Source organism: Ambystoma mexicanum, chromosome 6q (assembly GCF_040938575.1).
Source record: "Ambystoma mexicanum isolate Mex_15411 chromosome 6q, UKY_AmexF1_1, whole genome shotgun sequence".
Lineage (NCBI taxonomy): Eukaryota > Metazoa > Chordata > Amphibia > Caudata > Ambystomatidae > Ambystoma > Ambystoma mexicanum.
This window is the reverse complement of record NC_090937.1, coordinates 997415737-997433535: the sequence shown is the minus strand read 5'-3', so window position 1 is coordinate 997433535 and position 17799 is coordinate 997415737. Positions and strand designations below refer to the sequence as shown.

The 17799-nt window shown below is 42.6% G+C and overlaps 1 protein-coding gene across 3 annotated transcripts in view; it reads right to left on the bottom strand.

The window, feature by feature from the left end:
- The window catches only part of FAM149A (family with sequence similarity 149 member A), a 331701-nt gene that overhangs the window by 65038 nt on the left and 248864 nt on the right, over positions 1-17799 (bottom strand). For 2 of the 3 annotated variants that reach the window (XM_069631542.1, XM_069631541.1), the window contains exons 10-11: positions 11412-11636; positions 6025-6145 (exon numbers count right to left, since the gene is read on the bottom strand). In XM_069631542.1, coding sequence (XP_069487643.1) covers positions 6025-6145; positions 11412-11636 — 346 coding nt within the window. The remainder of the gene's footprint in view (positions 1-6024; positions 6146-11411; positions 11637-17799) is intronic. The other variant, XM_069631543.1, reaches the window with a different exon arrangement.

The following is a 17799-nucleotide window of genomic DNA, read 5'->3' as shown; positions in this document are numbered from 1 at the left end:
TAAGGCTACCCCACCTTGCAGAGACTGGCCGTGAAAGGAACCAGCACACTATTGACAGATCACTGCTAGTGGTCTGTGTTTAGAGAACACCCAGAAAAACATGTAACACATATACAAATTTTATTCATATGATTGTCTTTAAAAACAGTTTTTACTAGCATGACATTGCCCCTCATGGCTTAGGCCCCCTCAACAAAAAAGAGGGCAAATTACCCCCTTATAGAGCAAACATGGAGGTTAACTAGAGCAGTCTTGGTACTGAAAGATGATCGAAAGCCGGAGTGTCTGTTGTGCAAGATGGAATGGGTTTTGACAAAGTTTTGGAGTTGCAACGTGGCAAACTTGTCGAGGGTTTTCAAAAGGAAATATCAATTTGTGATTGGCCTGAGATTACCGGGTTCTATTGGGTCAAGATTGGGTTTTTTCAGGAGAGGGGTAACCTTAACAATCTTAATGGAAGCGGGCACCTGACTGGCCCTAAGAGAAGAGTTTACAAACCGGGTTAGAAAATACACAAAAAGATCTTTGTGCTCTAGAATGATCTTAGGTGGAAGAATATTTTCAGAGCAAGAGGTAGGGCGCATAGATGAAAGCATTTTTTTAAGAAGTAAGTGTCTGAATCAATCATAACAACTGCCATTGCTCTGATCAGCCTTCAATACCATTGTCTGAAAATCAGCCTTGGCCCTGAACTAATGTGAGCGGCGCTGTCCAAATTGCTAGATTGCTAGGCCACAAGGCCTACAAATGCCTGTGGTTGATTGTGTTCTTGTGCAGAGAGTATATGGCCTAGCAGTCGAGACCTTTTGGTGGCAGAACCAAGAGTTATTAGCTAATTGCCTGTTCCCTTCTGTAATGGCACAGACATACTAAAGAATTATGGTATAGAATGTTGTGCAGATCAACGATAGTGGTAATGTTTAATTGAAAGCCTTGCATCTATGAATTTTTTATTTTACTCCACTCCCTTCCAGAATTACATTTTGTTAATACCAACCTTATTTGTTCACGTATACTTAAGTTGTTAATGCAGCAGAATGTATATTTTCAATGTAATTTGTAAGGGCCCCCAGTGGATTGATGCACCTTCTGCAGAAATGTGTGTGCAAGCAACATCATTTGTCATTTATTGTTTGACATAGTTAAGCATTTTTTATGAATGAGGAGTAAGACTTGGGCACAGAGACATTGTGATGATTGATATAGACTTTTATTAATGCAAAAGTAGTGTTGGAGAAAGACCCTTCTCGTCCTATCACTATAGGCAGTGGTTTCTCTGACTAAACAAAAATAAAGGATGTCAGTGTCAGAATGTCCAAAAATAAAGAGTTCTCTGTCCTGTGTCCACAATCCTATCCTGACCCTTAGAACGAAAACTAAAAGAAATGTGCAAAAAGGCAAAGTCTTTCACTTGGCCATCTGTCGACTTTCTGATCTTCCAACACAAAGTTCAAAAAGTGCTAAAATAAATATATGATCAAAGTTCCACACAGTTGCACAATCCTCAGCAGGGGAGGGGGAGATCACTTCCCCTGCCTCTCTCAGCTTCCTCAAAGCTTTTAGCCACAATTCTCTTTCCCAGAAATATGCAATTATCGAATCCAGGATATATCGCTCCCTTCTCATAGACTTCATGGAAGGGTTCTTTTCCTCCCCTTGACTCGCTTGGCTCTCCACAGTTTAATCACCTTTCCATCCCAAAGGAGTTTGGTTCCTTCCCATGGGTTTCATATACCTACAAGAGGCTGCCTTTCCTCTTCTGGCAACTCTGACTTGTATATCTCTTATTTGTAATTGGGTGCGGGTCCCAGACTCGCAACCACACTGCCTGGTATCTTCTCCTGCCAGGGCTTTCCCAATGTTCTCTTTCCCTTTGGATATGGGTCTCCTGACTCGCAGTCACATTGCATGGTACAATCTCCTGCCAGGGCTTTCTTAATGTGCTCTTTCTCTTTGGGTGCAGGTCTCCTGACTCGCAGTCACATTGCCTGGTATACTCTCCTGCCACGGCTTATTCACTTTGTACTTTGGGAGCGGGTCCCAGACTTGCAACCGTCTGCCTGGCTTACTCTCCTGTCAAGACTTCTTCCATATGTTACAATTCAGTTCTTTCAACTGAGTTGTTGACCCCTTTCATTTGTCTCCCTTCTAAATGTACTCTGCGTCCCAGCTCCCTCGCCTGGGTTTGCCCTGTGAGGGTCTCTGCCTTCCTTTGGCAAGCGTTATACACCTTGAAGCACCCGGGTGTCCCACTTCCCCTCTTTGGTCTCACTGGGGTTCTATGGTGGCTTCAGCGTTCTCTGCGGCTCTATGCTTCTCTGTCAGGGCACCTCCTCCTTCTGCTGGTGTCCCGCCTGTCCTCCAGTGTTTGCTGTGGCTGGGCCTCCTCTCGTTAGGCTCACTTGCTGCCCATCTGCGTGCAGCAAACTCTTCTCCTCTCGACCTTTTGTGATGGTGCCAATTTGAGCCGTTTTGCTACCTGCTGTAGCTGGTCTGCTTCTCGCTTCCCGACCCGCGTTGGATACAGTGGAACTCCAGCTTCCTTGCATTGCCGGGATTTGAAATGTTCCACCACTGATCGGATGCTTCCAACCATTAGAGTGCGTCTCTAGTTCCAAGGATTTTGCGCTCTGCATTTCTCTCGGGCTCTTCCTCGTCTTATTATTTTGGCAGAAGTTGTCAAAAGGAACCCTGTCCTCAGTACAGAGGGGTTGGACTGTATCTGTACTACAGTAGGCCATAAAGGTTGGTGAATTTAGGGGGATGTCATACCCTGAGTGTAAAGGGGGATACCTGATTCTACCAGTGAGTCTCCAGGGACGTCATTTGGGGGTCGCCAGAGGTCGCAAGTGCGACTTCTGAGGTCTCCCTTGCGACCTCTGTGTCTCCCTTGCGACCTCTAAAAAAATAAACTTTTTTTTTGTTTGTTTTTTGCAATGCAAGCTCCTGGGCTGTGGCCAGCACCATGTGGCTCTTTAATTCTGGAGTGGCTGGCTTTCTTGTTCAGGCCCCTTAAAAAAAGAAGAATAATAAGAACATGAGGGCCACAAGTCTAACACTTTCAGCACTGAACCTAAATAAGAAAGAATAGGAATGCCAAAAAATGTGTTTTTCTGGAATTCTATACAATAATTGCTAGACTCATTAAAGGTTTATTTCAGGCATACTTCAGGGGGTGAGTCACTGATTTAGTATGTTCTCAAACACCTCAACTCAGCCTTTCATCCTTCTGAGGTCGATAAATGGGTACCAATACAGGTTGGGTGATATTGGGTGTATATTTCTTCTATGTAAAGCGCTTAAGCTTAAGTGCTATATAATAACACATCATTATCATTTGGTCATGGACTTCTGCTTGCAATCACAGTAATTTGGTAATAAGGGCCTATGCACACTGATCTTAACGATACATATGGCGATCCATTCTTGTATGAAATGTACATCACATTATAGTGATATCGTAACCATATTTTTCGTAGTGTACAATGCTATGTGATGCCACTTCCTGTTTTGTCAACGGGTGAAAGGTCGTGTTCCATCGTTTCGCGCGATATAACTTCGGGGTGGGGTCACTTCCTGTGATGTCATCAGGGGGTCAAGGGTCGTGTGATGTCACTTCCGCTGCCTCTGGCATTTTGGTGAAATGACGTCCCTGTGGTCTCCTTCCCTCCCACAAGTGTCCCCTCCCCCCCATGTGTTTCTCCCTCAGGTAGCCACCTCCAGGGTCCGTATCAGGTAGCTACTTCCCTTCCCCGGCCACATGGGAAGAGAGTTTCAACGGACAGGAAGTGATGACATCATTAGATTAATCACATATTTTAATATGCATGATGTGAAAAAACGCTATATTCCCACAAAACATAAACATACTTTAAATTTTAAAAAACAACTTTGTGATTTTAGGTTTGAGAAAATAGTTGTAGGCAGCCTGCTTGAGTAAGTGTGTTACCTCATTTAGAGGTGTGAATGGTCCTTCATCTCCCAGGTCATTTGTGTTTTCATGGTTGTGGGGCAATGATCATTGTCCAGGGCAAGCAAACAAATCCTGCCCGGGCCTCCTGCAGTTCAGCCTTTCAGATTGCTAATCTCTCTGAGGTTGCTGCTACACGTTTAGAGCAAACTGCCCCCCCCCAACGCCTCCTTTCTAGGGGGGGAACAGGGGGAAGCCTCGGGGTTCCTAGCCCTACCCGCCCCCTCCCCCCCGGCTGGAGCCAGCCTGAAGTGCAGTCAGTCAAAGGTCAGTTGTAGAAACAGAAAAGGAGAGTGGCTATCGGTTTTGCATATTGTTTCTGAGGGCGAGTAATGTACTTGTGTCCATTTGAAATGTCAGCATCTGAAACCTTTGCTAACATAACCTGCTTGAGGGACATTTGAAATAGATTTTATTTTCTATTTCCCCCTCAGAGTCCTCAGACTCAGTTACATCACTACCTAAAACACTCATCCTAATGTATTCTCTAACAGACATGGAGTGTATATCTGATCAATTTTGTATAATTTAATATTTGAGCTAGTAAAATATGGCTTAGTGTTTTATCATTGCACAAACGGCAAAATAATATCTACCCCCCTAAGGCTTTTATGAAACCCTATCAAATGAGAAGTGTTTACATTTGAACCACATTTTCCCATTCCTCAAATTTCAGATCACCTAAATGTAGCTATTTTAATGAGTAACTTTGCCTTCTGATCATAACCCCTGCTAGTGGGCATGTCTACTTTTTAATTTGCACTCATCAACGTCTCAGATATTACTATTTCCTCCACTTCGCTCCACCATTTAACAGTAATAGGCAACACCTCAGAAATCCAGAGACCCAATATTGGTCTACTAGCTGTTATGACAACAACACTTGCCTCAAGGCTGGCCAAATGGTGTGTTCATTGGTATGTGCTAAAAATTCAGGGTATTTGCTAAAAATTCAGGTTTAGCATTCAGGGTTGGGCTTGCCAAATTTGATATGGATTGTGCAAGACTGGTAGTATAAAAGGCTCTATGATCCATCTATCTTTTCAGAAGGGTAAAAGGAGAGTGAAGTGAGTTCACATCTGTTTCTGCATTTAAGAGGCATACCGAAAATTCCTCCCTTTTTGAAGATATGTAGATCTGTCAGGGAGATTTGGGTAGAGGTATTTGATGAGGGCAGTTTTTATACACATTTTCTGTACAGTTTATTACAGTCGCTTAATTCTGTTAATTGGTGTGAAGGAGGTGTCATTGTAGTAGTGTACGTTGTTGATGTGAGGCACTGATGACGACTGCTTTTAAGATATAAGTAAAGGTCTTCTGTGCTGCTAAAGTACTTAATAAGTTACAACAATCCAGTTTCCATACTGGTTTGTATTGTGATCTTCAGCTCTAGCCTGAAATGCAAGTATATATCTGCCTGAGACTTGGTTTTTATGTCTGTCAATTTTAAGGTGTAACACCCTGAGAGTGCTGAGGGGAGGTGAATACAGAGAAAAGTAGGTATGCAAGGAAGAAACTAATGACTGGATCTGAGATGTGTGAGACAATGTGCTTGCCATGTTGGAAGTGCCATCCATGTTATTAATGACACTGAATATAGTAATTAAACACTAAAGATGCTTTTACATGCAAGTGCAGAGTACAAAGATGAGGCTGATGTGTTGCCACTATTCCCTAAATCACTGCCTTGGCCCTAACAGCTTGTATCATCCCAGCCTAGACTTTTTGACCAAGACCATCAATTAAGGGCCACCTGATGGATCTGTTTTGACTTCTCGGACTGCATTTCCCACCGTAAGATTCTGAAACATAAAATAAATCAGACTTCCTATGCCATTGAATATATTCAAGAATTCACCCCACACTACCTCTTCTTATTTGCAGAAAGCCGCTCAGAAGCACAATTTACCATAGTTCACCCAACTTAAGCACATCTCTAAGTTGCTTGACTTAAACTCTGTGATAGTGAATTTCAATGTTGAGTTTCTCAGCAACAAAACCTCATTTGCAACATTGTTGTTCATGCCTGATTAAAACAGAACCATGCCTCTTACCGATGCAGGCCAGGCCCCTGGCACTGAAAGATGGTGTTCCGCTGTTTCAGAGTTGATTGGTGGCAACTTGTTACGGGACGTTGGGATGAGAGGGGAGGACAAACGGTCCAGACCAGTGCACCTGGAAAAGGATAACAGAACCTGCTTTGGTAAAATACAAAGTATTGCGAATTATGAGTGGCTTTGTGAAGTCTTTTCTTACAAATAGCTGAACTGCAGGAAACCAACTCGGTCCAGTGAAATGACAAGAGGAGGTTTGGCTCCCAAATCTAGCACACATTGGTCAGTTCTAATTTTCATTGTGGATCAATCCTGAGGGATTTCGGCCATGATTGCCCTTTGCCACAGGCATTGTTGAAATCTTTTGCTGTTGACTGCATCACTTGGATCACACCAGAGCAGCCAACCGAGAATTGAAAGTGGTTCAAATCTTGTACCAAACCTGTTTATGAATCTATCAGTATCTTTTCTTTCATTCAAATATTTATTTATTGCTCAGACACCTCGGAACGTATATACCAGAAAGCATATTTCAATTAAACATCCTGACAATTACAAAAACAAGAGCATGAATACAAGCAATTAGTTTGCCCAGAAGCCTGATGGTCAGCATATGCTGCTCACACTGACCTGAGTCTGGTGTCCTCTCCTTTTTATATGTAAATAGCCCTCTCTATATTGAAAGTGTTCTTCAATCCAATTCCCGAATGAGGGGCATATATGTGATCTCCAAACCTCAGAATAATCTTAGTCACCTGTCTCAGCCGAATGCTATTATCCTGTGAGGTATTGCACAGGCCCACCTAATACCAGCACTTTAGAGATATTCGGGATGTGCCAATTGAAGACTTCAATACATGTCCTGACCTTTCTCCAGACTGCCTCAAACTTCACAGACCTCCAATACTGGATGACTAATGTACAATTTGCATGCACACACTCATATTATATCTGATACTCTTCCTGAACATTTCATAAGGGGTCCAGTATGCATGGTACATGATCTTGGTTGATAGACTCAACTAACCCACTCTAAAGACATTGGGCCTCATTATAAGGCTGGCGTTCCCGGAATGAAGGGGCCGGTATGGGACCGGCCCCCTTCATTCTGGGAGCGCCGATTATGAGCTTCCCATCGCGGGACCCGGATTGCACGCCTGGTAAAACCAGGCGTGCTTTCCGGGTCCCGCGAGGGGAAGAAGGAGGTAACAACGGGGCACTCATAATGTGCCCATTGTCACCTCCACCCCCGTTCCCATTGAGCCCATGGGAATGGGGAATGGTTCCTGCAAGGAGGAATGACCGGGTCCTCCAACGTTGGAATAACCCGGTTATTCCTTATTACAGGAACCCGGTAATGGAGACCGGAACGGAGGCAGCCATGGAGATAATAGTTCCATGGCTACCTCCATTGTCGTAATGAGGCCCATTATCTTTCTCTTCACTTCACAAAACAAGACATCCATTATTACCCAGTCACCTCCTGGCCTAAGTCACCTGACCAAGCCACAGACAATCACTCATCTGTCTCATTTTCTCTCGATTGAACCGACTAAATCAGTGGGGTGCTGTGTAAGGAAGGCATGCTTTCAAACAGTAAGACAGACACAAGTGATCACAGTTCAAGTGTGTTTACTGAACTTCAACTCAGTTTGAAAAAATGCCTATCTAATCCTAAATCTAAAGATGGGAGCAAGCTACTACCATCAGATAATAATAACGCAGTCGTAGTGGTACCTTGTCAAAATAAAAGGGCCTATACTAATAAACCTATTGCCAATACTTACTACTAAATACAAATAGTGTGGGAATCAAAGTTATGCAAAAGAAAAATGTTCAAGAAATGATATGTCAGAATATTAAAGCAGTTGGCCTCCCTTCCCCACATTTTCAGCACAGGACGAAGTGGCACACTCGAACATAGCACATTCTCTGGCTTCTCTAGCATGAGGATGCAGTTCAAATTTCAGTATCAGGGCCTTCTATGTCAAAGTCTCATACAAACATTCAAAAATTCCTTTCTCCTTAGGATTCTCATGTACAACTTCTTGGGAGATTTTTAATTCAACCCGGGCACCCCCTCCGTCGCGCTCAGACCCACTTGAACACAAAACTTTCAATTCATCTTCCTCTCTCAGGCTCGGACCAAATCCATGTACTTTTCCAAACTTTCTTTACTTTATCGAAATTGAAGACTTTCGACTGTGCGCAGGATTTGATTTGACCCGTCGCAGGACCACTTGGATTCACACTTATTCAATTGATCTCCCTCCGTCGTGCTCAGACCAACTTCATCTACTTTTCTCACTTCTCAGATGGGTACCTTACAGGGATCTTAGATTGAGCACCCACGTGGTGCCGGACAATTCTGTCAAAGGTATTGCAACGTGCGTTCAATCACTCATCAGCAGTTTAAATTAATTTGCGTCTCTTATCACACATCTTTTAAAAATGTTCTTTCCAGCGCTCGCCATACAATGTTTCTACTTGTAACCTTGGCTTCAACACAGAGCGGTCTTGTATCTATCTCCCCAACTCACCGGCTGTATTGCTTTCACTGAAGCAGCTTTGTTCTTGGAGCCCAGGACAGTACCATGGTGGCTGGAGATTCTACCCGCCTTGATTACTGATGCAGGAGGGACCCTGGTACCTCTGACACACAATGCAGGATTCTTTAGCCTGGGTTCCTGGTCTTATGATTTCTCTCGAGGTTTCGTGGAAGTAGCAGTTCTTTGTTGAAAAGGTTGAGGGAACTTCCCTCTTGCGACCTCCTTCTGTTTCGCAGTCTTTCTCCTCTCATTAAACTGCCATCTTGGAAATGCTGTTTCCTCATGTGCTTTGCCTGGCTCAGAGTGTGCTCTTGTGCTCCGCCTTTTATCCGTGTGGGGAAGTGTAATGGAAGTCAGGTGTGAGTGATTGTCGATAATTGCCTGACCTCGCCTGACCATAGTATTGGGACATGTTAGATACACGGCTTGGGTGTTAGTCTGTTTTCCCTTAAAGTGGGCTGTCAGTGAGAAAGTGTTTGTGTTGTAAAGGGGGGGGGGCGGGGTGGTAGAGTTCCTAAGTATCCTACCGGGTAGGATGGGGTAAAGGTGTTACAGGGAAGGGTATACCGCGTCTCACCACCCGGTGTCGCACTCCCAGTCCCCAAAGACCCCTCACCCAGGTGATTCTCCTGCACTGGTCCACCCCCCCAGGAACTGGATCCAAAACCGATGGCCGTGCCCTGGCCACTTGGAGAACAGATCCCCAGAAACTAGTGGGTGAGACTGTTACCTGGTACATTTCTGATTCTGCATTTTTTTTGGTTTGAGATACATCACATCTGAAGCAGGAAGACTGGCCTACTGATTTGGCATACAGACTGGCCTGACAACTATCAGCCATGAAAGCAGATGTTGCAGAGAACAGCAGCTCTTATGTGGAATGCCGCAGGCCTCAGAGATGGGCATCAGTAGCCCTCCCTCTTTGAAAAGTACACCGTTCGGACTCTGCTGGCTCAAGTCCCAAGGTTGCTAAGAGCCTGCCATGCAAAGACAATCTGATGTTACAAAATGTGCTTTTTCTCTCTCTGATCGGGACATGTTTTCATACATATGATTAATGGGAGGAGAATAATATGTAGCTGTTGCGTTGTACATAAGTATGAGCCAGGCCTGGGAGGGGGCAGAGTTGAAAGCAGCCCTCCAGAGCCTGGTGTGTGTGTGTGTGTTAGCATTACAGAGCTTTTACACCCAACTTCTGGATTTGTGTATTATTTGTCTCTGAGTGCCGAGTGTCTGGAATGCCTCCGACGGTGTGAGGGAGCTGGATGAGCACCAGTATCGTGGAGAGCAGGACGAACTTGTAATAGAGACACCTTCTGGTTTCTCACAGCTGTGAGGTAGGCCTAAAGCAGGCTTCAGAGAAGTCCAGAATGTGCTGGTTACACTTCTTGCAGGAACCATGCAGTCCATCAGTGTATGTTCAATCTTCCAAGGCCTTTGCTTCCCCCGCTCTTTCAATGACAACCATATGCTTCCATTCTAAATGTCACCTGTACAGTGTATGCCCTGTAGATATACCTGTTCATCCAGAGTATCAGTTTCCTGTTGGTACAAATGTTTGAGTTCAACTAAATGGGAGATTCCTGAAACAAGTTGGGATTGCACCATCATATTCTGTACATCTTCCTTCAGCCTGACTTCAATAATTCTGTGATGGCTATTATCTGTCTCCCAATATGACTATCAGCGGGGAGGTGAGAACAAGCAGACAAGAGGCCAGCCTCACACTTTTCAAACTGAACTCAGATGTCATCCGTTTCTTTTCCAGTCCCAAGCTGAAAGCTATATGGTATGCCTCGAAATCAAGCAGGCTCCTTCGTCGATACACTATCGGCATATGGAGTTTCCGCAGGGCAATGCACGCTGATTTCTTGTGTGTCTATTCGGTTACATAAATGTTTTTCCTGCGACAAAGCGATAGATCATTAATAAGGCATAATTCAGGGCCAGAACCATTTTTATGAAGTTGATCTTGCCCCACAGTGATAATAATTGCCAACCCCAATCCGAATGACACCTTCATGTGCTTAATTGCACATATAGGACCTGATTCACAGAAGTGTTTTATAATGGTGCCATCCCATAGGAAAACACTCTGTGAATCAGGCCCTAATTCTGCAAATTCTGGAAATATCCACCGGTTCCATATGCCCTAGTACTGGATTTTCCTTGGGAGCCATTTTTTGTATAACTCTGTTACAGGTCACACTCTCTGTCGCATCAGAGTCTCTCATCTGGATCGCTAAGGATTCCACTGCTAGTAAAAAAGAGGAAGGGGTGAGAGGTTATCCCTGCCTCATCCAACCTTCTAGCATACAGGATTTGCTCAGCAAACCATTAGTACAGTGGCCATAGGTGACGTATAGAGCAGCATCATAAAATGCATGCATTTGAGTCATATTCTAAAACCTTTCATAACCTTGAACATGTACTCACTCAGGTCTATGAAAGGCCTTATCAGCACCCACCAAAACGATTGCCAACGCCTCAGGAGTGGCTCAACCTTGGAGCAATGTTTGTAGCAGCCTCCATGTGTTGTCACTGACATTCAATTTCTTGACAAATCCATATGTAACTCAAAATTCCATATTTGAATAATGAGTTTCTAAATCTATGCTGGATGATTAAAAAGATATGCAGAGATCTTACCCTATGCTGCTCATTGTTTAGCACCCAGTGGGCCAAATTAGGTATGAATTATGAATGCAACAATGTATGCCATTAAGTTTCATATATGTGAATTCTTATTAATATAGTTTGCACTTGTAATAAATTATACATATCTGTGTTGGGGGTCTGCACATGCTTTGATAGTTACGTTAAATAAGTACCACGCACAGTTTTGTTCCCCTTAGCACTTCATCACTGTACACATTGGGGGTCTTAGATCGCAGCGGCTCTGAGGTGAGAGAAGGCAGTCTTCGGAGTGCCTGAGTTTTCCTGGAAGACATTGGCTGAACTCGGGACATTGAAAGGAAGCTGTTGTCAGCGGTCCGTCCAGGACGATTCCTCGTTGTGATGAAAATACTGGAGCCAGCAGCAAGCTGCTTATCATCTTGTTCACTTAAAAACAAAAACAGGAACAGTTTTTTGTTTAGTTGGCTAGTCCATAAAAACATGTTCACCTGATTATCAAACAAATATGTCAAATTGACCTCTACTTTATCAGCTAGACTGTTGTATGAGCATTTCTGTGGCTATTCATATCATTCTCAAAATACTATTTCCCTAGATTTATCAGTTTTTATAGTCGCTGGAGCTTAATGCTTAAATGTAATGATAAATTGCACCTTCCTATGTATTCATGGATTAATTATGTAGCAAAATTCAAAACTTCCCAAAAATACTGGCTAATGATGTGGATTAGCAAGAATACAATCTGAGAAGTCCTGAATATGCAGGATAGTGGTCAGCCATTTACTATTCTCTAACCCTAAATGTTCATCAACAAGTTAATTTAGTTTCAATTAATAATGCTGATTGCACTGAAAACATAAATAGCCTTATGCTGAATACACCACTTGCCTTTGATTGGAAAACAAGCCTTCTGCAATTCTAGGATGGGAGAATTTGGACATTATTGTAACAATGATCCAATGGTCACTAATGGGTTTAGCAAGAGGTTCCAGTATTAATAGCCCCAGTCTTGAGAACTTTCCTTGAACATTTTTTATTTGCTAATGCCAAATATTTAGTTAGTTCAATATATAACCAGTTGAAGTAAACAAATTTGCTTAGCACTAATGCTTGCATAATTTCATTTTTGTGGTTAGATCCTAAGAAAGGTTGGATTTATGGGGGCTGTGAAGCTATAGATGTGTTATTTTGGGGAAGGTGTTGATTTGCTGTGTGAAGTTCAGTCCTGAAAGTGATTACTAGATGTTATGCCCTGTTAGAGTGTGTACGTTGAGGTACTAAGACCGGATTTTTAGGTTTTGGTTACTCCCATATAGAGGATGACTTTGTGTTCTGTCAGAGACACTGATTGACAGGGTACATGGTTAACATATTCCCCCTTTTTTGACACTGTTAAATGGTAGCTACTCGACGCAATCCGTCTGTGTGCTGCCTATAAAAGTTGTTCCACACCTGTCCCCTTACTTATTTACAGTCTGTTCACCAGAGCCTTTTACCAAATCCAAAGAGGACAATGTTCCTTCCTTCTGAAGGGGCCGGGGAGGAACATCCACTTTCTGATGTAGGCTGAGGAATCAACGTATCCGACTTCTTAAACTGGAATGGACCACTCCACATTTCCACTGTAAGTCTTTTCACTGTCCTGATTTACTGCTTTAGTCTTTCCCCTTCTGCAAACAATTCTCTGAGTCTCCGCTCAGAGCCAGGTCTTACTCTTGTAGGGTTTTCTTCTCTCTGTGGTGACCCACTTCCTGATATGAATGCTGACTGAAGACACAATTCTAATTGTGAGATATTGTTGGCATTTTCTATTTGATTGGGTTTTGTTTGAAATACAATTTGGATGTCGTTTGCCAATAAATTGAATGAGTCTTTGGAGTTTTTCTTTACTGAAGCTTTATGGTGCATGTATGCATTACGGTTACACAGTGGCTTCTGATTCTAGGAGAGCCTTGCAGTAAAATGTGCTTGCTGTGTTCATTGCCTACATGGAAATTGATGCATCTTTTTATATCCCATGTACACATGTCTAAATTATTTTGCCACTCCTTATAGGGCACCATTCACCATTTTGGCATACAGCCTTTATTAAGGCTTGTATTGAAGGCTTGGATTTCATGTTAAGGGCAGCAGCGGATCCAGGGAACTTAATGCAATCTCCAATAGCTGTAATGTCCAGTACAACCCTCTACAATAGTCTTTAAGGCTCTAGGGCTGCCAGAGGCATGGAAACTGCTCTCCTGAGCACCCGTGAAGACCTACTCTCAAACCTGGACTCTAACACCGCCTCTGTTCTGATCCTCCTCGATCTCTCTTCTGCTTCTGACAGTCAACCACTCCCGTCTCCATGATACCCTAGACATCATGGACTGGGCATTGGCATGTCTCACCTCCTTCCTTTCAAACAGACCTTCCCAAGTGCAAATGGGCCCTTTTCTCTCCTCCATCTTAATCTCTACCTGTGGCATCCCTCAGGGCTTTATCCTATTTCATTGGTTCTTTAACATATACCTGGCCCCTCTGGCCCACCTTATCTCCACTTTCTCTCCTCATTTCCAGTGTTACGCAGAAGACATGCAGCTCTCTTTCAAGCTGCCTTCCTCTACCTCCTCATACTCCCTCATGCCTGACTGCTATTCTGTAACTCTCACTGAACTGAAATGGTGCAAATATCACTGAATAGCTCATGAACAGATCCGTCTAATTATACAACTCCCCTAAAAAGTCGACCTTGGGAACAAGAGTTACAAGCTAAAATGGGATGACAGCTTTCCAGAAATTGTCACAAAGCAAATATTCAGGGAGATGGTAGCTCATTGAATTAGATACCTGTATATAAAATCTTGTGACACTGACTTTTGTCCTATTTGGGTACATTACACAAATCTGCCATTCGCGCATGCAACATTGTGTCGACGCCAGACACCACATTTCATTAAGTCTGGCATGATGAATATATATATATATATATATATATATATATATATATATATACTTATCTTTAAATTGGCAAAAGTTGCCATGTTGTAGTTTTTAAGTTCATAACTGAGGTGGTCAGAAATGCATTTCAAGGGGGTGGACTCAAACACTCACCAGAGATGGTGCCTACTAACTAAAGGAACCAATCATTGCAATGGGTTGGACAATAGAGGACCAATCCAAATCAGAGCCACTAGGCTGGCACCTGATAATTTAGACATTATGGGTGCGGTTTAGATTTTAAAAGGGGGCAAACAATGGAAAGGGGGAGAGCTGTCTGAAATCCTCTGAGTGGGAACTGATGGAAACATTGCTGAGAACCAACATTGCCTTGGAGGTGGAGAAAACCAGGGAAAGAGACAGAAGCTGGGATTTATACAAGGAGAGTTAAATAGAGGGATGCTGGAGGCTATCCATGACTAATGTTGGAGTCTAACCAGGTTCCTGCTTGTTACAGTGGGATGGCCCATTAGGTGATGTCCTTTCCTGAGCACAAAACCCAGAGCTGTTCAATGTAAGTAAACTTAGTCAGTAGAACTAAGTATTTTGGGGATTGGTTTGAATTAATACCTTCCCCTTATTTAGTCAGTGTGGTATGGAAGTAGATCCCTAGCATTTTCTTATCAGGTAATAATTTAATTAATTCCGTTATAGCCAAATGACACAAGGTGATTTTGTTGCAGTTCGAAATCAACAACATTGCTTCCAGTGTGGATACAAATATAGTCTGTTAAAGTAATTGGGTACTCCTATTTTCTTTTTGCCAACCCCAAAATTCCCTTAAGTGGAGGGGCGCATAAGAAAAGGAATTCCCTACTGCTCCCGATTCCCCAGATCCTGCATTAAAGCAGAGGGGTTTCATATTAAACTTAGTATCTAGGGTTGTGGTTGGGCAGAAAAGTGTCTTACCAAATTAAATAGAGTGAAGTCCCTGATTTAAAAGCATTCCTCCTACGGAGAGTGGCAAAGTGACTTCTGGTAGAAGAGAGATTCCTCATTTCATAGTTGTGATGGAAAAAGGGTTCCTTCTATATAAAAAGTGTTTTGTTCTTAAAGGGTTGTTTGTTTCAACCCTTCTCGCATTGCCAAGTGTGCAGTGAGATCAAAATAAAGAGTGCTGCATGTGTGAAATTTATTTTACCAACAGAAAAGTGTTGTATGTTATTTAAATCAAACTTCATGTTAAGTATTGCCAAGCGGATGATCCGGTCATGTTTCAAGGTGCTGCATGATTCTTTACATGAAGGGATTTTTGTGAGCAACCCAAAAGTATTTGAAGTGTTTATTTGACCTGTGTGTTTTTATATCTGAGACCCGAAATGAAAATTGAATATGGTATTGTGAAAGGGGTTCTTTGGGTTTTAGTTAACACATAACAGCGAATTGGGTTTGACGTGTTTGTATTGAAGCTTTATTTTCTGCCACGGAGTAAGGTGGTGTGTTGTTTGATTTTGTGCAAGCATTCATTTTTCTATTGCGTAATAAATATATATTCTTTCTACACACGGGCCTGATTCTTGGCTTATCTATTGCTAAAGGGTGAGGGACAGAAGTGGTGCTATATGGATCACAGACAGGGCTAGATTGAATTATATCCACAATTATATGTGGCGCTTTAATTGAAGGCAAACTCTCTTCAATCAATTGTTGGCATTTAAATATGCCACAGAAGCATACCATCAAAAATAAATGCAGTACTCACAGCGGCCTCACCAGTGATGCAGAAACAATAGCAACACATCCCTCTGTGTTATACTTCTCCCTGAAATTCCCAACATTCCTCTACCACTCTACAAGGGTGGCCAAACGCATTATTTTGTTTCACAATTTTACTAAGTATTTAATATACATTTAAAGGATTAGATAGTTTAACTAAAGAAACCATACCAACATTTTTGCACTTCAGGTTTACTTAAAGGTCACTGGAGGAAAAGTATTTGATTTCTGGGGCAGAAGAGTAGAGAAGCGATGTTGGCACTTAAGACCTCCTCCAGGCTCCCAAGCAGGGCATGCAAATGGTAACACCTGCTTCAGGAAGGCACAACGTTGCCAGTTGCGCGCCACTATGAACTGACATGAGGGGAGCCTACTACAAATGTTTAATGTTGATTATCCTTAATCTAGGCAAGTTCCCCCATGTATTGTCTGTTCCCGGGGGCTGTTCCATTAACTCCACAACACAACCTGATCAGAATTTCAATCGAACTCACTGCTTCCTGTCAAATACGATATCTTATCTACTGTACGTTCTTTTGCGAGCAAAAGAGCATTGTTCTGCCCTGTATATAAATAAATTAAATACACTTGCCCTTTGCCAATACTTACCAAAGTACTCCCTCGAACTGAAAAAACCTGAAAGAAGTGTGGCCCTTAATGAAAGTTTAGAAACCCCAGAGCACCCGCGTACTTCTTCTACTAATAAGAGGAGTATTAGAATGGAAATAAAGTGCAGGAATGTTATGTTCTTGCATAGGAGCATGCCATTTTTTTTAGAATAAAAAATCTTTCATGAAAAAAGATGTTTACGGGTTAGAAAGCAACACTGAAGAAAAACAAAGACTAGAGAGATGAGAAAATATGTTTTAGGGCAAAACAATGTTACCAAGTTTTTCTAGTCTCTAGAAGATCAACAAAGTACAACTGAAAGATGGAACAGGAAAGTATGGCCTTACTCCCCACATGTTTACTTGATTAATCCTTTTAGTATTGGAGCGGGTCCATCTATCATGGGACAGGGCCAGAGGAGTAAACAGTGGTTTCTAGGGGATGCACACACATCTCATAGCATAAAACAAATGCATTCATAGTGCAAAGGGTTCCCCGTGGAATGATTAGGGCGACTGCTAAGGTACAGGGATGTGTTCACCAAACCACAGTGTAAGAACTTTCCTGACAGAAGAAAAGATAGTATATACAGCACCTTTTTTTTGGAAATTGGCAATTTGCTAAGGAAATCGACTCTGATCATTCAAAAACAGATCTTTTCAGCTTACAAAAAACGTATCACTAAAGTGTAGCAATAAATCATGAAAGCTTTCAAACTCTCTGGGTATAACATTTTGTACCGAAGCAAAGAGTAGCTATATTTTTTGCTACTCGTATTGTGAGAAATGCAGAAAATGTGTGCTGCTGATGGTACGTATCAAAGAGGCAGTTTTCCAAAGGGCACAAAAGGAATAGAAGGATTTTTCAATGCGTTTGTTGATGACATCATAATGAACGCAGCTGGATTACCTGCAAATTCTCTGCGCTTCCCAGGGGTGTTGCTAGGACTGGAAAATATTTGGGGCTATGTTAATGTCGGACTGTCATGGCTCAGGGCTGGCTAGCCTTCTGGTTGTAGCTCCTCAGCTTCTATCAGGACAACAACCAAAAGACCTGGGGCTATAGCCCCCTCAGCCACCCCATAGCAACGCCTCCAGCCACCCCTAGCAACGCCTTTGGTGCTTCCCATTGCCATATACTTATTAAATGAGCATGAACAGTTCTTATCAACTAGCAGTCCAGTTATATGACGATTGACACAATGAACAGAAGTAGAGAAATCAAAAATCAAAAAACGGGATGTCACAAGAAATTAAAGTAGAGAAAATAAACATCAAAATAGAGG